Source organism: Chanos chanos, chromosome 14 (genome assembly GCF_902362185.1).
Source record: "Chanos chanos chromosome 14, fChaCha1.1, whole genome shotgun sequence".
Classification (NCBI taxonomy): domain Eukaryota; kingdom Metazoa; phylum Chordata; class Actinopteri; order Gonorynchiformes; family Chanidae; genus Chanos; species Chanos chanos.
In genome coordinates, this window is record NC_044508.1 from 5,474,336 (window position 1) to 5,496,838 (window position 22,503).

At 41.1% G+C, this 22,503-nt stretch overlaps 1 protein-coding gene across 1 annotated transcript in view; it reads right to left on the minus strand.

Moving 5' to 3' along the window:
• cacna1eb (calcium channel, voltage-dependent, R type, alpha 1E subunit b) overlaps positions 1–19,328 on the minus strand; it is a 31,751-nt gene extending 12,423 nt beyond the window's left edge. Inside the window, exons 1-23 of the mRNA XM_030791767.1 lie at positions 19,075–19,328; positions 15,406–15,511; positions 14,142–14,281; positions 12,103–12,206; positions 11,366–11,524; positions 10,693–10,883; positions 10,135–10,238; positions 9,825–9,940; positions 8,379–8,432; positions 8,133–8,213; positions 7,577–7,786; positions 7,154–7,266; positions 6,778–6,890; positions 6,416–6,547; positions 5,898–5,967; positions 5,403–5,520; positions 4,691–4,758; positions 4,431–4,495; positions 1,959–2,714; positions 1,270–1,559; positions 840–978; positions 221–350; positions 39–98 (exon numbers count right to left, since the gene is read on the minus strand). Coding sequence (XP_030647627.1) covers positions 39–98; positions 221–350; positions 840–978; positions 1,270–1,559; positions 1,959–2,714; positions 4,431–4,495; positions 4,691–4,758; positions 5,403–5,520; positions 5,898–5,967; positions 6,416–6,547; positions 6,778–6,890; positions 7,154–7,266; positions 7,577–7,786; positions 8,133–8,213; positions 8,379–8,432; positions 9,825–9,940; positions 10,135–10,238; positions 10,693–10,883; positions 11,366–11,524; positions 12,103–12,206; positions 14,142–14,281; positions 15,406–15,511; positions 19,075–19,328 — 3,573 coding nt within the window. The remainder of the gene's footprint in view (positions 1–38; positions 99–220; positions 351–839; positions 979–1,269; positions 1,560–1,958; positions 2,715–4,430; positions 4,496–4,690; positions 4,759–5,402; positions 5,521–5,897; positions 5,968–6,415; positions 6,548–6,777; positions 6,891–7,153; positions 7,267–7,576; positions 7,787–8,132; positions 8,214–8,378; positions 8,433–9,824; positions 9,941–10,134; positions 10,239–10,692; positions 10,884–11,365; positions 11,525–12,102; positions 12,207–14,141; positions 14,282–15,405; positions 15,512–19,074) is intronic.
• Positions 19,329–22,503: the final 3,175 nt, after the last annotated feature.

The following is a 22,503-nucleotide window of genomic DNA, read 5'->3' on the forward strand; positions in this document are numbered from 1 at the left end:
AAATGCTTCACACAAATACATATTTTAAAAGAATGTACCTTTATAATCATCTCAAAGGTGAAGACACCCGTGAAGACATAATCAAAATAACGCAGAACCTGGGAATACAATAAACATAACCCAAAAAATTAAAACTGAAACGCAGATCCAATACAAGCAAAAATAGTAGCGGTCTATAAGGTCTATGGGATGCAGAATTGACAAGCTTCATTTTTTTTACCCTGTTCCTTTCAGAGTTGGTGCACACAGGGTCTTCAGCCGCAAGAGCGATACTGCTGGCCACAATCACCAGCAGGATGGTCATCTCAAAGTACCGCAAAGTAACCACATAATGACATATTCGTCTAATACTGAAACAAGAGGAGGAGAATAAGAAATTCATAGGTATGATTATTGGTCACGAGACAGGAAATGACAGAGAGACGTTTATACCCTGCCAGAGGACACTAGGATTGTTAGGATTGACGTTATAGATACCCCATGACCTGCTTTCATCTTTGTTTGAATTTTGGCTTTAATGTTACGCGTCGTCTACAGCACAGCACATGAACTTCAGCAATCGTAAGTGCAAAATGGCATCATTAAAACGGGTTTTGTTTTTTTTAATCCACTTTGAAAGTTTTTCCTTTTTTTTTTTTTTTTTTTTTTGCATGGTGAAGCCTCAGAGTCAGGAAAAGGATCAGTATAATTTACAGAGCCGTTAAGTGCGGCACTGTCAGCTCCGACAACGTCCACGCAACGAAACACTGACACGCCCGTAAGAACGGTGCTATTTCTGGCGTGAGCACTCGTAATGTTTTCGTGACGGGGAGATGTTGTGCTGGGTCATGAGAACTTACGGGTTGGTTGATTTAAATATGAACATGCTATCTGGTGGAGCTGACTGAGGGTCAGGGGCTTGCTCCTCTTCCTCTTCCTCATCATCTTCATCTCTGTCGTTCTTTTCTGAGTATGCAGCTTCCACGTCTTTGAAGTGTACTGAGAGAGAAAGACAGACAGACAGACAGACAGACAGACAGACAGACAGAGTTAGAGAGAGAGAGAGAGAGAGAGAGAGAGGGAGAGAGAGAGAGAAAGGGGAGGGAGAGAGAGAGGGAGAGAGAGAGGAAATCTTAGGAAATGAACACACTGGATGTTGACAGCTCTGAAAACAGAACACTAAAACTCCAAAAACCGAGTGTGTCTACGTGAGCTCCAAACCAAAACGAGCTCTTTAAACATGCCTAAAAATCGGAGAGGAGAAACGTAAGGCGTGGCCTTTGGGAGTACCTGTCATTGGAGTCAGCTCCAGCAGAGGCTGGGCAGACAAATCTCTGGTCATTCCACCTTCTCCTGACCGCTCTCCCTGATTCAGGTAACAGGCGTTGGTATCGCTCTCGTTGGCCCCTTCGATGAAATAAGTGGACTCCAAGGCAGATTCTGTCAGATTCCGGGGGCAGGACTCCCGTCGGACCTCGGTGGCCCCTCCCTCTCCCACAGATCCACGCTGCTGAGGCACCCACAGCTCTGGCTCCTGGCCCTCACAGACACCCACTGTATCAGTGGTAGGGTCCCTAAAACTAAACAGACACAGACAGCCAGCTTACATATCATAAACACTTACATGAACAGTGAACAATGAACAGACTAGTACATGCAAAACAGTGAACAATGAACAGACTAGTACATGCGAAACATGGATGTGTTTTATCTTGTGTCAAGTATAAATACTATCCATATTTTTGAGTGCTTTATATGTTAAAAATAATAAAATGTATATGTAGATTGAATATTCATGCGATTTTAAACGTCTTTGATGAAGTTTTTTTTTTCTTTAATTTGAAACTAACACTTCTCAAAGTTCCACACACTTTTAGCATAACATAAGAGTCCTAACTTCTAACATAATGAAATTATATTGGCATGACGCGCGAAGCAGCAGAAAATAAAGCCACAGCCTCGTGTGATCAGTGTCGTACCTCTGATTGTCCTCGCCTAACTCTGATTGGTGGTTGGACATGTTTGCCCCATCCTCTTGGCCTATCCCGCCTTCCCCTGGAAGGCCCCTCCCTTCGTCCCACCCTTCCGGAATCATCCTCTCGCAGCTGCCGGAATTTGGAGGGGTCTCGCAGTTCTTGGATTCAGTACGGGCTTCCCGATGCCTGTGCCGCCTGTGCCGGCCACCGACTTCCGCCCCTACGGCTGCGGCGGCGCGAAACTTTCGAGCCACGCGATGTCTCCTTTCGGTGTTGGACCGGGTTCCGCCAGCACAGGTTCTGTCGTCGGTTCCAGGGCTCGTTAAAGACAGGGGCTCAGATTCCGGGGGCTCGGGCAACGGCATGGTTATGGACATGGGTGGCTCAGGTAGGGGTATGACCACGGAGAGGGGAGACTCGGGGAGGTGTCCCGGGCTGGCCTCCGGGGAGGTGGGGGAGATACTGTGCTGCTGCTGTTGTCCGTTGGTGGGCGTGTCCAGGTGGTCATCGGTGGGGCTGTCGAACAGGCCTTCCCTACTGGCCATCTGTCTGCGTTTGCGAAGCTGATTGGCTCGGTGTTCCCAGACCGACATGGTCGTTTTCTTCCGTCTCTCCCTCCGGTTGGCGAAGTTGTTGACGGGTTCGCTCTCCGCCTGTCTCACGCTTCCAGGTCGGACGTTTTCCTCCTCGGCCTCAGCGGGCGACGGCCTGCCCCGGTGGATCGCTCGTTTTCTGTACAAGTACGGTCGCCTCCTCCTTCTGCAGGAAACACGACCGAGAACATCACCACTCACTATTGGCCCAACCTTTCAAAACACTGACGACTGAGTGAAAACAAACGTCTTTCTTACCATGCAGTTTCAAAACTTCATTGACGTTTAACATTCAAATAATACACTTCACATAAAGTAAAAACATTGTGGGGTGTTTATTGTAACAGTAGTTCAATTTTATTCATGACATACATTCACAGTGGAAAATTTAAAATATCATGGGAAAAAATCACTATTTTGGGTTGTAAAATCTCATAACATCAACAGATAAAGCATTCAGGTTAGAAAAGAGGGGAAAATCATTCCTGAGAGGGAAAAAAGTCAGATTGAAAAGAAAAAAAGTTAGATTGAAAGAACAGATCCAAAAAGGAAGTAACACAGGGTCAAGAAGTAAACGTATCAAAGAAAAGAAATTGAGAATATGAGACAGGGAAAGCAGATGTCTTTAAAAAAAAAAAAAAAGAAAACACAATTAAAAGAGTATATAGACGTCTTTACTTACAATTATGCGCATTCTTTTTGCTGTCCATGTGATCAAATGAGTGATTAGATGAAAATAAGACATTAGTGTATTTGAGAAACCACACAGACACACAACAAAGCAGCCGACACAGACCAAAAACGGGGATCCTGCATAGGGGACAATGACAGACGGCGACCAAATAAGTCTTACATGAGACAAGTCTCTTTTTGCATCACCTTTGGACTAGTAATACTAAAGCCTTTTTGTCATCTTTACGAAAAGTGTATTTATTAAAGGTACACCTGTTGACAGAGACAAAAAATGGTCACATATCCAGTGGTTGGGCCTTTTTACTCAAACCTTAGCTACTGTTTATATTTAAGATATGCTGAACGCTCCTTAACATATTTAGCCCCTAACTGAAAAGATCAGTTTTTTAACACGTTGATTTTAAGTTACGCCTAAGCTATGCATTTGCTTACTGAAACTATGTCAAACTATGTCATTAACAAATAAACAGGAGTCTAATCAGCTTAAACTATTATAACAATACTTTTTAAAGTTGTTTCCATTTTAACCTTTAAGATATTTTGGTCTGTGTCACTGTACAAGCATAAAAACTGACAAGACAATATGATGGAAGTGGCATTAAATCAACGTTAGCTGCTAGCATACAACACTTCTGTGTTATTAAGAGCAAACTATGACAGACAGATGTAACATTCATAAATGGTCCACATGTGTATGGTAAGCCTGAGGTCTGCTCCTCCATTCAAAAGACATCATTTCAAAACAACGCAGTTTGGATTTTGGAGTCCAAATTAACATTCAAAGACAATCTGCTATCAGTATACTGTACTGTCAGAAAGAATCTTAACCGGTAAACTCAAAGAAATGTTCTTCTAGACTAATTTGTAAAAGCGAGGGCTAAGTATTTGTGTGAATGTTCATTTAGAAATGCCCATTCAAAGCTTCTCTCTGAAGTTCAGAGCAACATTTTGGATCCTTTGTAATAGACACTGTCTTCTCAAACTGTTTTTTAATATACCTGAGTCCTTGGCATACAGTACATTAAGCCCCGATAATTCCAGAATACATTACAACTGTATTACGCAGAAAGGCGCAAACGTTCGCTTTTCCAACCAAATTAAACCTTAAAATTCGACCTGGCAAGTTTGTGTGGTTACGGTCAAGTCTCAGCAGCAACATCTTGTTATTATAATGAGAGCAAACACTTACTCTGAGAGACCGAACTCCCGACCTTTGTATCGCTGGTTGAAGAACTCCTCTTCTTCCTCTTCTTCCTAACAAAAGGAAAAACGAATGAGTGAGAGTTCTCCGGACGACACGTCAGACGACACCTTCCCATTGGGCACTGCTGGTCAGATTCACACGTCCTATCCAAAACCCTCTATAATGCAACACGCTGAAAACAAATCAATGAGAGTGAAGACACAGTTGTGAGTTAAGGCTTAAAGATGCCCACACTCAAGCCCTACCTTGGTTAACTCTTGGGCGTTGGCTAGATTGTCCACAGCAATGGCCAAGAAGACGTTGAGCAGTGTGTCTGTTTGCATCATAGTCAAAGGAATACAGCCAAGAATAAAGGAGCTACATGAATCTGATCATTTGCTTGAATATCTGACCAAAAACCAAAAACTGATCTGGTAAATTAAAATTTCTGCAGCTGTCTTGTCAAAGAAGTTTAGCAGAATTAGTACGGCTATGACAACAGCAATAACAGCCATTACTATTATTATGTAAGTTCATATAATAATAATAATGATGATGATAATAATAATTATTATTATTGTTGTTATTATTATTATTATTATTATTATTATAGAACTTGGGAAGGCACATTAAAAAATGAACAGTTTGATGATGGACTCATCATTTTAATCTTCCTTCCTTCCTGTGCTGTTATGTCTTAATGTTCTCATGTGTCCTCTCTCATAAGCTGCTACATGACAGAGGAATTTCTCCCTCAGGATCAGTAAAGTATATTTTATTGTATTATTATTACTGTCATTATTATTTCTGTTGTTGTTTGTGTTATTGCTGTTGTTGTTGTTATCGTTAATACTATTGTTGTTGTTGTTGTTGCTGTTGCTGCTACTGCTGCTGGTATAGTCATTATATATCTCTGCATCCCACCAGACAGTTAGCCCGTGTGCCTGGCAGCAGCCGGCATCGTCTGTCAGAGGATACAGTTCCCAAAGAGCGTCAGCACTATGAAGTAGATAGAGGACCACATGCCGTACTGTACACCCCCCTGCGAGCGGATGCCATTATACATCACCTCATTCCAGTCCTCACCTGTCAGAATCTGGTGTTACAAACAACCCACTATCAGTGACACCCAAATTACACGGTAAATTCAACAAACAAACAATTATTCACGTTTGAAATTCACGCGCGGTTTCAACCGAATTAGCATTTCAAGCAAGTTATTAAATAACTATCATGCATGAGTTTTGTTGAATACATGAATTTCAATGAATTTTGTCCATATACACCACACGTTGTTTAAGAGCACGGTTGCCGTGGCAACCGGTGCCTGGTTGGTGGTTGTGCTTGTTTGTCAGCATGTGTGAAGGGGTGAGGGGAAGTGTGGGTGGAGCTGTTCTTTTCCAAGGCTTTGCCTCGGAGGGTAAACACACTAAAGCCCATGTCAGACAGAGCGAGGTGCTGAGAAGACTCAACCTGAAAAACAGTCATAATAGCGGTAGGAAACGTGTCAAAGTTGGTAGGAGTGTATTCTTCAAAGATGAACCTGAAGGACAGACAGGAGAAACAGATAAAACGGACAGAGAGAGAGAGAGAGAGAGAGAGAGAGAGAGAGAGAGAAACAGAAGGGAGAGAGAGAGAGAGAGAAACAGAAGGGAGAGAGAGGGCTGTTAGATCATAGAGTTAAGGCATATACTTAAAAGTTGGCAGAGGTGTCATCCAATTTACAAATCAGCCAACACGGAATGCTACCAAGTCGCTGGGGCAGTTTTTCTTTTATCGGGCTAGAGCCAAACATCAGGGCCACAACACTGCATGGACATCCAGCAAAGTCTTAGTAAAGCAACAACCAGATACGTTTGGGATGAAATATTCTAAAACAGAGCAAGCTTCTGTATTACAGCTATCATAGCATATGCTTTTAAACTATGCCTGAATGCACCACACACCTCCTGCAGTTAGATGAATAAATTTATTTTATTTTATTTTTTTACCTGCCACCAAAGAGTTGCATACCCAGCAGAGCAAAGACTACGATGAAGAGGAAGAGGAGGAAGAGCAGGCTGATGATAGACTTCATAGAACTCATGAGAGATACCACCAGGTTCCTCAGGGATGCCCAGTACCTGAGCAAAGCAAGTACACGCAAACATAAAAAAAAAAAAAACAAGAAACAGAAACAAAAAACAGAAACAAACAAGCGTGTTCAGTCTTGTCTCTTTTCTCCTTTAATTACAGCTGTTAAGGGTTTCCACATCCTCTCCACCCTCATGAGATTTGCCAGCTCTCATTAGCAAAGCACCCCAATTCACAAGCTTTTATGTCTTAATCCAAACAGATTAACAGATTAACTGACTTGGTTATTTTGAAGATCCTCAGGAGTCTCAGCGCCCTCAGGACGCTAATTCCGAAAGACGTCCCAGGTCTGAAGAATCCCCAGACCACTTCAAAGATACTGCCGACGATGACCTGCATAAGAGCCGTGAGACGGATCGGGACGTTTAGCATTTTACGAAACATGAACAAAGTGATTCACTTTGGAAATCAAAATGATCCGAGTTTCATTATAACAATAACTCTTTCAAACTAAATATCACACGGTTGTTGAGAAATGACTTGGAGACGCTTAAATGATCCACTGAGCTTCTATCGTTTATTCCTAATGAGCATTATGGGACACGATGGATCTTTTTTTTTTCTTAATCAGTAGAAAACAACACAGATAAACTCACGCCACAGTCGAAACAGTTGAAAGATGAGTGGAAGTACAAGCGGAAACCGAGACCGTACATCTTCAGGAACATCTCCGCCAAAAATAATCCCAGGAAGACGAATTCTGCATAGTCTGAAGAAAGGGGATCAACACACTGGTTTTACTGGGTCATACAAAGGAATCAGGAAAAGAACAACAACAACAAAAAAAGCCAAACGTGCAGTTTAGTTTGCAGTTCAACCCTTTCAATTATTATTAATTTATTGTTTGTAAAAATCTAATTGAGAGATGTAACGTAAAATTATTTATATTCCAGTCCATCCCACACTTGTGTTTAACCAGTCAGATCGTCATGAACCTCAGATACCATTAAAACCAGAAAACATTCTTATCTTATCCTTGTTTATGCTTTTTCTTTTCTTTGTCCTTTTTTTGCACTCACATTGAACGATGGTGAGCCAGTCAGGCTGTTTGTGATGAACAATAGCCACGCAGATGGTGTTCAAAGCCACAAGGCTCAGGACCAACCAGTAGAAACTGTCTGTCTTCACCATGCGACGGATGGATATCCGAAGCATCCTCTCTTTCCGTCGGAAGTACGCGGCCGGGCCGCGTCTAGCGGGTCGGATGCAGACCCGCGGTCGGGGGCCGTCTGGGGTGGGGGTTTTATCAAATGTAATTTTTGCTGTGTATTTGTTTTGCTTAATATAGCTGCGTACGTGTGTAAAATGAACATCTTTTGATTTAAATGAGTTCGGCTGAAGCAAATGCAAGTCAGCCGATGGAGAGCGGTGGCTGGAGGGAAGAAACGGAGGGGAAAAAAAAGACCAAGGAGTTGGTTGGAGGATGTGTAGGAGTTAAGAGGCGAGGGAGAGAGAGGGCCAGAGAGAGGAACAACAGAGGGATGTATAGGAGAGAGAGAAAGAGAGAGAGATGGAAGAAAAAAATAAAATGGATACAGGAAGTGAAGAAAAGAGAGGGTGACGTAATTCACTGACCAATCGTAGAGATTTCGGAGTATCTGTCTTCCCCTGGTCCACGACGTCTCGCATTTTTTTTGCTGGTAGCTCGTTTCAACACTTCACAAAACCAACAAGCAAACAGACGCATTTTTTTTTTCTGGAAAATTTTTGAAAAATAAAGGCAAGAAACCTGACAATATCTCAAACTAAGCTAAGCAGAAGCATAAACAAATTAACGAAATGTTTTTATAATACGCCTACACTTTAAACGAGAAATCATACCATCCAATGCAGATCTTCCAGAATTCTTATTTTCCTCTGCCAGCATAACCTCCTCTGTGAAATGAATATTAAAAACGTCACCCACAAAACAGTTGACATAAACTGTATGTTGCTGAGAAGAATTAGGGAAGGACAAAAAAAGCATTTCTGTTTGTCTGAACATAGTAGAGAACAAAGAACAGATTTGATAAAAGCAGCTTTTGAGGAGGACAGAGTTCTATGGATTCTGTTTAGGTGCAGGGGCTGCAACCTTCCAGTTAGACAATGAACAGTCTACGCAAAGAAGGACTTCATGCAATCTGTTTTTCAAGGATAACAAGTCTCCACAGTTTCAACTTCTCCACAGTCCATAAACAGTTTCAAATACAACAGCTGCTTTTTCAAGGACCCCAGGGCCAGAGAAATTTGCCAATAAAAGAGTTTAAGAATATTTTACTTCAGCAAACACGAACGTGACAATACCCTTCTGGCTTCTCAACGTGGGGAGAAAAACTGCTGAAACTTAACATGAGAATAAGCTTTGGGAAGAGAAAAAAAATGACTTGCGACCATCATTTCTGGCAGCCTACGATTTCTTTTATCTGTGATACACTAGAAAGCAATGACTAACTGTCCAGGCGCACACACACGCACAAACACACACACACACACACACACACACACACACAAAAACTCGAGGCAATGAGTAAGCCTTGCTTTATAGCTGACCCTTTGCTGCGTGGGAGAACAATCTTGATGTGCAGCAGTGCAAGTTCATAGAGTTGCTCTACATCCACATATTCCCATATTCACCTGCTTGTTTCTGTGCTGGTGGGTGGGGAGGGCGGGGGGAGGGGGGGGCACGGCACGGGGGTGAAAGGAGAAGCGTGGGAGTTGCACACAACCACTAAATTTCACTCTAAAAAAACCGAGAGAACGACAGTCCGGACAGAACTCGCGCGTTTCTGAAAAGACCAATCGTTAACGAGCCGCAGTGATTCATCGATTAATCAAACCCATTAATCAGCTGACGCTTTTGAGTGACAACAGTTTACGACGTTTAAAATATGCATTTCAAACATCAACAAGAGTTTTGTGCCTCACCCTGTTATTATAGCTTTGTATAGGTGCATGCAATTGGGAGTGACAGGCCACTTTAGGATCCCAGACAAAAGGCGGACAGAAATGCTCTTATCTTAGCAAAGTCTCTCAGATAATGGGGCAGCTTTGGTTACACATTAAAAGTTTACAGCTGGAATTAAAGTTTAAAAAAAAAACAAAAAAACTTTGGGGGTCTGCATGGCACAACACATTTATATAACTCTTTTTCTACATGAAGTGTTCACCATAACTGTAAATACATATTTGACGTTCAGCTGGGGTTTTTTTTTATGAGATTTAGAGGGATTTTTTTCTAATCTGGGTTTGGGAAAAGTTCTGATAATCATACTTTTTTTTCTCTCCTACCTGCTCTGTCTATCCAAGCGCGGTAGCCGTTGAGTTCTCTCTCCACCTGCTGCTGACGTCGTAGCTTCATGAAGGCACGCCGGTTCTCCACTCTCTCTCTCTCTTTAGCAAACTCTCTACGGAGAAATGACACCAACGTAAATAAACGCGTCCGTCCACACAAACGCTCAACTCACTTACTCACACTCACACACAGAAACAGACACACGCTAATCTCTGCTCGCGTTAACACACACACACACGCACATACACACACACACACACACACACACACACACACACACACACGCGGTCAGCATGGTGCGCTCACCCAGAGAGGACTCCCAGCACGAGGTTCAACACGAAGAACGACCCAATGATAATAAGGGGAATGAAATACATCCAATTCCACGTGGGACCCAATGCATCATCGGCCTAATGAGAGAAGAAGACACAAACACCATATGACCAATGTAAGACATGGGAAAATCTTCATAAGCAGTTACACACCACACAATGATTTGTGAATTTACAGAGGTGTTGGCAATAGCAAAGGGAAATGTTTTATAGAGTGTTACTCCGTGCTATAGGTTTCCGTACTGTTAGTTAAGCCCAGCACTGTGCTTTGCTGATGTTTAGCAAGCCGTTTGATGGTCAGTTAAGACAGGCTATGCTAAATTACAGGTGCTGAGAGCAGCTGGAATGGGGGAGAATAAGAATTTCAATACAGTGGTTCATCTGATAAAGCTACATACCATTAAAGTAACAGGCCTTTAATATAAACGACCTTTGTACGGTAAGACAACAGCACCGACAGTATTATCTTCACGGGTAGAAAATTCCAAATCGTTTTTATAACTGCTATGTTTAACCTGGAGTCTGAACTCACATTATACAGGACAGCCGTCCAGCCCTCCATGGTGATGCATTGGAAGACCGTGAGCACGGCGAATAGGATGTTGTCGAACTGTGTAATTCCGTCATTCGGTCCAATCCACGTCCCGTTACAGTCGTATTTCTCCGGACATTTCCTGACTCCGCACGCGAACTCCACCTCAGACGTGTCTAACGTCTCATTGTCTGGTGGACAGCAGTAGAATGACATGAAGAAAACAGACAACATTCTGAATATATTTACACAATTTACATAATCTCTGCTGAATCAATAAGGAACGGGCACTGAAAGGAACTGGGCTTTGTTTGAGGTTATATAGTTTTAAGTTGTTATGTCGAAATTATGCTGGAAACTTACCGAGATTGAACAACTGAAAACAAATTGAGGGAGCTGACTGCCTGAAATAAGCATTTTTCACAAAACCTAAATGTTTCAGCTAAGCTTTGAAATGGTCCTGAAAAATCCTGCATCTCAAAAGGGATCAAAAGTGACTTTCTGTGCTACAGTTCTTTCATCTAAATGCAAACCTAAATATATCTGTTCAAGCTGAATTCTGTAACAGACATATGATAAATTGTCAGTCCTTTGGCACACATTGATGCTACTGAATCACATCTTGGTGCTTTTTGCATTTCCCAAATGCTACAGTACAAGGCATGGTTTGTACCCAGGATGTCCGGTGAAGGTAGGCAGGTGTGGTGGAGTTTTCCGCTGTAGAATTCCAGGCCGATGATGGCAAACATGAGGATGGCGAAGAAGAGCAGGAGACCAATTTGCAACAGTGGCACCATGGCTTTTATGATAGACTTCAGAACAATCTGCAGACCTGTTGAACAAAAAAAAAAATGCTCCTGTAGGTGTGTGGTATTACTTACATGGTAAGAATAACTCATAGTTGTAACAGTACGTTCAGAATTAATGTGTGCCAAAATTATAAATATAAAAAATTAATAACTGCAGATATTTTGACTTTTTTGAATGAAGACTGCAAATTTGAGTCAGCACTAGTTCACTACAGGAAAGGAAGTTAATTGATATTTGACTGCTATTAGTTAATTATGACTGTTTAGTGTTTCTGTGTATTCTGTGTACTATTACTGTGTGCATGTGTGGGCAGGTCTATTGCAAGAGACAGATACTTCTGACTAAAACTGCGCTATACATACTGTACCCGATGGCGTCTTAAACCATAACGCCCCATTTTAGAATGTGATGAAACATTTTTGAGGTTTCAGTGCAACACAAAACAATTCGTTTAATTTAAGATTCAGTATACAATGTAATTTAGATGACTAACCTACTGCATCTGCATTTATATACGTTTTATTTAACTTGTGTCGCATCATAACCGGTAATTACCGGTAATGCTGAAAGACTGTGAGGCATGCAGATGGAGTCACTTACTGGGGATCCCTGACACTAGTTTGAGTGGTCTCAGCACACGCACTGCTCTAAGAGTCCTCAGATCCACTGGAATGTTCATATGAGCTCCTGCTGTCGCCAAAATCCTGCAGCAAGGTAGAATGACAGTACAGTGCATGAATACACACACACACACACACACACACACACTCACACAGAGGGAGGGGGGTAGAGAGAGAGAGAGAGAGAGAGAGAGAGAGATGCAGACACACACATAGTCACATACAGAAAGAGAGGGTGAGAGAGAGAGAGAGACACACACACACACACACACACACACACACAAGGTAAAAAGGGTTCCCACAGGAATGTACACTTGCAAATGGACCCCTCAAAAAAAACCTGTGTGCTGTTTTTTTCTCAAGCTGTGGTGAGTTGACAAAGGGACTGCCTCTGAGTTTCACACCTGAGCTCCTTTGGGGTGGGGAGGACAAAGATAAGGAGAACATTCAATACCACCCACACTGCAGCACTGACGCTGTCTGATGTGAGGACTGAAGGTTTTTGGACTTTCAAGCACAATGTCTTTTTGTCTGGCACCAAAAGGACAAGGTCGTTTTGCCAGGATAAATGTAACACAATACCTTTTCAGCTGTGGTTTAACAACTCACTCTGACATAGGAGGGTGTGCTACCAACACTACAAATACACTATGGGTATTATGAGTAACTGCTGCAGCAAAGTCTCTAAAAATTCAGATTATAGCACTGGTCAGCTACTTTTATGATGTAGTGAGAGAAATCAAATCTCTTAATATAAGTGACTCACTTACAGCAATCCATTTGTGGAGAACGGCTAGCAAAGCCACAAGCTAAGACTGAGTCACATCACATTACTCATCCATTATGGCTCATGGCTGATTCCTATGCGAGACATATTTGGGGGTGGGGGGGTGGGGGGGGGGGAGCTAGCTAGCATAATAGCGGTTCAAAAGCTACAGTGCAGAGATTGCATTTATAACACAGTAGAGATTTCTCTATCATTCATTTCTGCAGTTTCATCAGGGGCAATAAAATAACATCTACTCTGTTTGGCTATTCAAAGTATAGCCAAGTCACACACTGGAGAGTAAGGAGACGAGCATGTATTAGTTTATATTTGAATCGGTCGCCTTGTATACAGAGCTACGGAGATCCTGCCGTGTCGAAAGACTGCATGTTGAACTATATTTGAAGATGTTGCATGCTTAGTTTTTCTACACACATTCCCTTCAGATTTACGGAGATGAAAATTTAATTAGCTCTGTGTCTCTTCACGTATTCGCTTGCAGCAATTCATTAAATCCAGATTAAATGGAAGTCACAAGCCCTGGTCCACTGGCCTTGTTTCAATTCCCAGATGATCAAAGTGACATGTATAGTTTTCTTTTAAGTCTGACTTACTTTTACTGTGTTTGATGAGGTCGGACAGGACTGCAAGACTGAAAGTGTGTCAGATATGATGATTTTTTGGGTGGCACTGTGGGTGGTATATTTCAGTTTTTCAAGTCTGAATTTATATGATCATCTAGACACAACACTAGTTAAAGTAACACAGCACTTATTTCTCTGATTTAACTGTGGCTCTATTATTAAACTTGTACTGTTCACGCTAAGTGTGACCCCTAACATAATATACAATGACATTTTTTCAGACTTGATAGTCATCTTTATTTACTGGGATTCTGATGGTTTAGGTCCCATTAGTATCCATTATAGTGTTGCTATTGTGTTTATATAAAAGAGTGGTCCCTCAAATCCTCTTTTTGAGGAAACGGTGTTCCCCAAGGGATTATATTAGGGTCACTTCTCTTTTGATACATTTCCCTGTTGCCAGTATGATCCTCCACCAGGTTGTAGCTTGTCGCTATGCATCTGACACAAATGTATCAGTTAAACCAAGTGACCTACTTTCTGTAATAAGGCTGTGCTAGAAATGCCAATTTCTCTCTGCCCATTTCTCTACATACTACTGTGGCCACTTGAAGCTGCTTGCCAGGGCAATGTGTTAGGTTCAGAGTGAATGAGAAAGGTGTCACAAACCCGCTCAGTACTACAATGAAGTCCATAACATTCCAGCCATTTCTCAGGTAGGAGCCTTTATGGAAAACAAACCCAAGGGCCACCAGCTTAATACCAGCCTCAAAGCAGAAGATTCCAATGAAGTAGGGCTCAGTTTTCTCCTGAAAGGGCAAAGAGACAGGCATATGTCAGACAGAAGCAAGTTGAAGAGTAAAAGCAGAAATTTGGGTCACTTTAAAAGTATAAAGTAACTTCCTTTTTGATGTTTTTATGTATATTTATTTTTTGAGTAAGCACAAGTTTTTGGTCATATAGGTGGCCATATAGAGCAGAAAATGTAACTTTGGAGCATGCTGAATTATAAATTTAAGTTGACCTTACATTTTTACATTATATAGATATATGCATACCAAAAAAAATCCCTCCTTCCTTGTTTAAAATGTAGCTTGACATACTTGGTACATGTAAGAAGCCTTCATGAAACATCTCTTATTAAAACCTCTGGCTTTTAAATAATAAAGATGTTACATAGTAGAAGAAACTGTGTATTTTCTAAAAAAATTCCCCAAAATTCAAGTGTTAGGTCTGGCCTAAATCTGCCTTATAACTTTGGTAATCGTCTGGAAATGGGAAAACTCCTGGACTGTTTAACATACGATAATCTAAAAAATAATATGATCCAAGGAAAGAAAAGCACAGCTCAAAGCATCGAGGGCTGGAGTCCTTCTGATTCACTTTTCACAATCTAATGGATTGGCTGATTTCTGTTTAGCAAACTGGCACATTTACACACCACCCAATGAAATGCATGGGGCAGTTATTATGAAAATAAGTAGTAGTAGCAGCAGTAATTATTACTAGTTCTATTAATACTAGTGGTGGTAGTATTTCGACTTTGAAGAAGAAGAAGAAGAAGAAGAAGGAGAAGGAGAAGAAGAAGGCAGAGAAGAAGAAGAAGAAGAAGAAGAAGAAGAAGGAGAAGGAGAAGAAGAAGAAGAAGAAGTTGTTCCTGATGTTGTTTACGTAATATGTTCCATAACAAAACTGTTGCTGAGTTTGTGTCACGTGAAAGCTTGTAAGATTTCTGCAGTGGAAGAATAAGAGTCTCCTGACATGAGTCATACGATTCAAGATTCAACACCTGAGATTTGTCCTGCACAGTGAAATCTCCAAGTTGTAGACCCGATAAATCGCCTGGTCTACGTCTCAAGAGAACCAGAGTTTATGCAACCACTCTCATTCTCATGCAGTCAGCGTACACTCAGGGGAGTCAGTGAACACTCACCAGTCTTTTGGACATGGGTGTCTTGTCTTCTCCAGGAAGGTGCTGTTCCAAGGCCAGGACGATGCAATTAGCAATGATGGTGGCCAAGATCATATACTCAAATGGAGTGAGGACATCTGGGTTAAGGAACCACTTCAGGCATGTTTTAAAAATCAGTTTACATTACATATTTCAACACATTAATAACTCATTATGTTAGAGTTCTACTGTCAGCTGTACGAAGTTCACCAGTCAATGAGTGATCACACAATGTACATGCAGCTTCTGTGAAATGTTAAATTTTGCCATTTGGAGTCGAAGCAGAAGCCTCAACTCGCAGTTCCTTTCTTTTATGACACAGCATAATTGAATGTATGCTGGTAAGTGTTAGTAATTATCCTCATCCCTCAAAGCACCACTGCCCACGGTGATTAACCTCGCATTGTCACATATCTAAGACAGAGTGCCCCTCAGACAACGAAAATACCATCAGTGGAAAAATATTACAAATCTTTCGACAGCCTTTCGAACGTTTTCCTTCACGAGAGTTTAATGGATGTTGATTTTTTTATCTTATTAGTTTTTACTTTAGCTGTCTTTCGATGAAAACTAAATGCATTGTCGCTCCACGATGACAATGTAGAAAGTGAAGAGTTAAATGTTGTAATCTAATCCAAGACTAACACGCCAGAAATTTATGAAGGTAGATGTGAAGAGTCGCGTGCCATGTTCAGCTCTTTGCACAATTTTCAGATTTTGTTGCCCAGCAGTTTCCAAATAGCAATGTTGCATCGCTAATCCAACAGGCCAAGAGTGATACAATGATGATAGCTGATTTCACAAATTCAGAAAAATGCTTTGACTTCATAAATATTCTTCTTTGTCTTTTATACAGCAGTCACGGGGTTTAAATCAGTGTGTTCGATCGTGGTGGCAGTTTAATTTCAGCCTTCAAACTGAGGTCTTTGAGATTCATCAGCTAGGAATCTGAAGTGTAGAGTGTAACAGAGGTGAGTCAGGCAACACTGTGGGTAAAAATGTGGCCTTCTGCCTCAAAAGACATTTGGTGACTGGGTCGTCAGAGCTAGCTTATAACTCACTGCTTAGCCATCTGAAGTCAGAAATTTTAATCTGACATTGGTTGAATCTCCTACACTGGTTCAGTAACGTTGGTTGTGAGTGAGGTTTATGGGCATGAGTAAAGGCAAAGTGAGCAAGTCAAGGGCGATGCTACTCTCCCCTGAGGTTCAGCAGAATTATACAGTGAGTTAAACATTGGCTCAATCCTTTGCCTGATTCATCAGGCTTTTAGCTTACTTAGTGGTCCATCTTATTCCCTACTGTGAGGTTGGTGGTTTGATTCTAGCCCACACACGCACTTGAGGTTCATGTCTTTAAAAAAATTTAAATGTTTGACTTCATGTGATCAGTGAAGTCCAAAAGAGTACTGTCAGTAAGAGGTAACAGCTTAACAGCATCAAATGCAGTGTTATCCACTGACAACAGTGTTCAAAACACAATCTAGAACTAACTAGTGGTGGACCATCTGAACTGACTGGTCCATATGGCTAGTTAGTTACACTTTTGGATAAACTCAAAGCAAGTCTTTGAAAAGTGGTTCCTTGGAAGGCTGTGATTACACTGAAACACAAAGCAATGCATTTGAAATGACCAATGGCTTGTGAGAGTGGAACATACTGTACTGTACAACTTACTGTAGCATAGTTCTTATGCATATTATATTGCAGATTCTCTCACTTGTGATAGTTTCGCCCATATCGTTAGCCCAATATCATGGGGGCTTTCAATTGTTTTGGGCACAAATTTTCCTGGAACAAGGGACAAACAGAGCTAGTGGTGCACATATTTATGTGTTGTTTATTCCGTTTGGTTTGTCACCATATTTGTATGTAAAATGTAGAAGGTTTCATGACTCCCACTACTACTTCATGGGATTGCTTTAGCTGCCATTAAAGGATAGTCTTTGCCAATCACAAAGCTGTGCCCAGAGAACGGGGTTAAGAGAACTCATGCTGAACAAATGCCTCACCAAGGCTCGAAGGTTTGCATTGTCCTACTGTTTTGCAACATTTTATTTTAAGCTGTCAAACACTTCTGCCTAAATAAGTAAGTGTTTCTGTAATGAAACAGAAAACAGCCTTGTGTTGGTCATTTCTTTTACTGTCTTGTTTGTACCAGTATCTTTCATGGTCAAAGTTCTAATTTATGAATCATCCTGCAAAAACAGTTATCTTAACATACTTTTTCGTGACTATACTTTTTCATTTCTTTTTGAGAATATGAAGGAAATTATGCGGATCAGTGAAACTAACATACAAAAAATCTCATATCAACACTTCGTAATTTAAAAGTGTGCAAGAAGTTGTCTATTTCTGTTTAATGTAACCATCACTGCCCTTCTCCGGCTTAATGATTGGTTGATTCTTCATTGCTTCCTTATGGTGGAGGCATACATTAAAAAATTGCAGACTTCATAGTATTACGAAATAGCAATAGACTGTTAGACGACTTTCAGAAAGCTGAACTGATGTAACATCATGCCTCTAAATAAATTCCCACAGCCACTGTCTGCTCAGAACAAGCCAGTCTGATTCACGTACGAGGCCCATTAAACAAATAGACACCATTTGAACAAACACCATTAATGAGAATGGGTGTCTTTGGGATGGATAAAAAATACATTTTGTCCATTATTAATTTCCCACCTTCACTGTAAATGGTGTCATTAAATCACTGAGGAGTTCTTGATGAGGCCTTCTGGGAACTGTAGTGACTCACATTCAGAAAGCCTACATTCACACAATAGCACATGGCTAAAAATAACCACAGCTACAGAGAACTCCCACCAATCAAATTACACTCCTCTCGCAGACCAAATCTACTACCCATAATGACTACAAACCAATCATCCACTACCATAATGACTACAAATTAAGACTCTGTCTTAGGGCTGCCAGTGGAATGTGGGCACGAAAAGGAAGAACGAGGTGAATAAAGACATCTATTTTAAAACGTGATACTTTGAAGTAAAACCAAGATCACTTTCAGTGCTGATGCCAACATGCACCTAACTCACTCCACCTGAATGCTTTTCGCACCTAAATAATTTCATATGTTCATGGACTGAAGTATCCCTGAAACTACACCTGAGAAAAACGGAAGATATCTGAATCACACTAAATTGGCTTCCGACTCAGCTTTCGTGTACACTGCACATTCTATCTTTCCATCTTTCTTGTAGTTTACGGAAGGTATGACATTTATACTCATAATGTACTTAAGTCCACGGTGAAATGAGTTGCGACCTCGTTATTGCATCTTCATATTTTTTCAGAATTACGAAGAGTAGGTTAAATGATTCACGTGCGTATCTCCGCTGTATGAATGTGAGGAGATTCAAGAGAACAATAAAACAGATGGCGATGCCCTCAACCATTATCGGCTCGAGCCAACTTTCTAAAATGGTCGCTGCAAGCCGCCGCTCTCCATGGTACTGACACCTATCACTCAAAATAAACCGCTTCGCTTCGAACATGACCTCCGTGCGATTGTTGTTACCATGCATGAAAGAGTTTGACAAGAGAGCAACAGTTTATCGTTCAAAAGTAGAGTTAAATAAATTACACCAGAACCTATTATGCCACTCTAAATTATAGTACAACAGGATATGGCCACTCAATGATTCTCTTTGCATATTTCCTTATTATGTTGTTTTCCGCAAAAATAAAAAGTGACCTGTTGACAGTGAAGCAGTTCTGTCTAGCTGGGACGGGGTTGTACAAAGCCATAGTCCGCGCCCTCTGCGCGCTGGCTTGTTTCATTTCTACCGTGGACTCTCCTTCCCCTTGGCAGTCCACTGTCGGTTCGGAGCCGCCGTCTCTCGATTCCATCGCGTTGGGAACGACGTCTCCAAACCGGGTCATTTTGATACAAGATGTTTCGATAAAACCAGACAAAAAGGTAAAACCAGAAAAATAGTACAATCCCAGTTTTAATCCACACTCATAGCTTCGATAGCAACAAACCAACTTGAAAAGTCCATCTCGTTAAATCCCTTTCAGAAACTCCTCATTAACCATAAGATCTTCATCAGGCTTCAGAAACTGGAACCACAAAACAATTCATGCAAGTGCACAGACGACACAGCGCGTATGAAGTCACCCAAATGCATGATCACAATTTTAACAATTGTTTCCTCGGATGTTGAGAATAATTAAGAATATTTTAAATGGTATATCCCGATGATGTTTTTGTTAATTAAGCTCACGTTCGTAACAATATTCATTTTGGTCCGATGCCTATCGTTCACAGACTGTAATTCTCCGTAAGAAAAAAACAAAACAAAACAATTAAACGATAAAGTTATCCATAATTCCTCATACTTTTAGCTTGTCTGCAAGTGTTTGTCAATCCTAAAACGGGTTCAAGACGCGCACAAAGCCAGAAAGTAGGGTTCAACGTATGGGAATTAAGCGTACAACCCTGCGTTTCAGAAAGTCACATAGTAAACGCGAGTATCTTTGTTCCATAAACCCTCCAACACTTGCGCGCTAGTGCCGTAAGCCCTGCTCCTATCCACAGCTTCTCCCACGTATTTTGGGAGAGCAATTCATTTTTTTCTCCCTGAGGGAGATCAGGGCAGAGGAAAACTCCGTAACCATGGTAATATATTGAATCCAAAGACCAGAACTAACAGATTTTCTCAACGGTTAGGAGGGACATACAGCATGACTGAACGTGAATTTCTGGGTTACATTTTTGTTTCTAGATCTCATGTCCCTATCTTAGGAGCTTAAGGGGAGTTTCACTCAACAGCCTGTGGAAACAACTGCATCACTTGAGAAATGAATTTTGCAGAGGGAAAAAAAGTGTTTTCCTGTTTCCCGCCGTTGGAACTGAAAATCTACTTAAAAAAAAAAAAAAACTGGCATGGCCGGTTTATTTTAATCATTCGGGTATCCCAGTTGGATAAGATCACTGACCACCTCGCCACAGACGTTAATATATGTTTGGCAGAGTGCCACAGAATCACTGATGCTGCATCAAAATTGCACATTTTACGGCAAGAATGAGATGTTTGCTGAATTCCGTTACAAAGATAGAATTCACATGTACTCACAAAAGTAAATCAGATGTCTTATGAAAAATTTGTCCAAATAAAATCAGTTTATAACAGCAGGAGTAGCACTCACAAACAAAGACTCTGTGTGTGTGTGTGTGTGTGTGTTCAAGCCAAACAAATATCCATTATGTTTGGTTCTCACGGGAGCGGCTGAAATACTTATTTGAATTCGTATCCCCAGAGCATCTGCCGTCAGAATCTGCATATAATAGCGAGTGAACGTTAACAGACGGGGTTGTAATGGATATTGAGTAGAACCGAGAAGAATATTTTAAAAAACCAGGTCATTGTGCAAATATATTATGTCAAAAATAGATCATGAAATAGTTCCTAGGACTGCTCTCTTTTTCTAGGGAAAGAAGTCAGTATCTGTCCTTCTCTGTCAAAAAGACAGATTGACTGTATGCTCCTCTTTCCAAAAAAAAAAAAAAAACTGCTTCTGACCACAATAAAAATAAACTGAACCTCACATGAGAGACTTAAATATAACCTGATGCACAATGAATTTCACACATGGGAAACTAAAGAAAAAAATATTACAACATTTGTATGGTTTGGTGTTTGATGCTAACACCACGTGGAATTAACCAGTTTGGGGCCCCACGTAAAAATACGCGTTCATATTAAACAACATAATTGCATTTGCAGACAAAAAAGTTTAGAGAACCGCATGTTCATCTTGTCATAGTTTCCTGGTGTGCAACTTTAATGGTTAAAACTACACCAATCAAATGCATCCTGCAACAGCTTATTATCTTCTTTGACTGAAAAATGCTAATATCACCATGGCGATACCACCCACTCCTTTTATGTGAATCCCATGCTGGCAAGTAAATCATAAATAGGCCTGCCCTGATTCACTCATGGAGTCGCCACATTCTGAACGGTGTTTATGGGGTAAAAATATATTACAAGAGGAGTGCAACTGATTGACTGCACCTTCTCTGTCTGTTATTTATTTTTTTGCATGAATGATCTGTAAATCAGCTCGAGGGCCGACGCGAACGCAGCAGGACTTTCCTGGTACAAATTTCAAAACCTAACTCTCGCCAAGTTATGGCTCCACTTCTGAGTAACTCATCCATCATCATTCTTTTTTTTTTTCTGCTAATGATTATCATCTTAATTGGAGTGAGACTGGTTGCCCGCTGTGTTGGAGGGGAGGGTGTATACTGATCTTTCACAAGTGCAGTTCAGAAGTGGGGAAGCAGCGCAGGTGTGATGAAAAGGCACATTGACCTCCTCAGCTTAATGAACATGTTCCTCATCAGCTGGAGAGGTGGTACCAGTGATCCACAACCCCAGAGGGATAGACAGAAAACTAGCGAGAAACAGTGGGATATTAGTCATTTTTCATGCAGTCGGCAGGCCAGGTTCCGGTATATTTACTTGAACATCCGAGAACCTTAGATAATCGTTATCGTGAAGAAACTCAAAGGTGTTTTGAACGAGTTGTTCGTGCAGGAGCTTGTCCTAAACGAACAGGGGATGGAGGACAACGCTACCCCTTATCTGGTTTGAGTGTATTGCAGGCCTGAGTAAAAAATGGACAGGGAAGCTTTGGGGAGTTGGTTGAGAGACCCAGCGTCCACGTCTTCCTAACTCAGAGTTCACCCTCAGTGTTATGTGCATCTCTGGTAAAACGCCCTTGTATGTCAGGGGTTGCCAGTCGCCCCCTACTGAAGAGTCACAGCCTTACAAGATTTTCTTTTACATCTGCACCTAATATTCCAAGGTGCTAAGGGTATCGATGGGTCTGAACAGATTTGTTTCTGCAAGTTTAAAGAACAAAACATTGCAATCTTCTGTGATCAGGTTCTTCTACAGCAAAACCCATGAAAATGGTTGAAAAGAAAAACGAAAACCCTTAGTAACGTTTTCAAGAAGCTAGTTCGTTTAGTTTGGTTCATTTCTCATAATCAGGTGAGTTTTCTCATACACATGCAATCACGTATAAGGTATAAAGCTGAACTGAT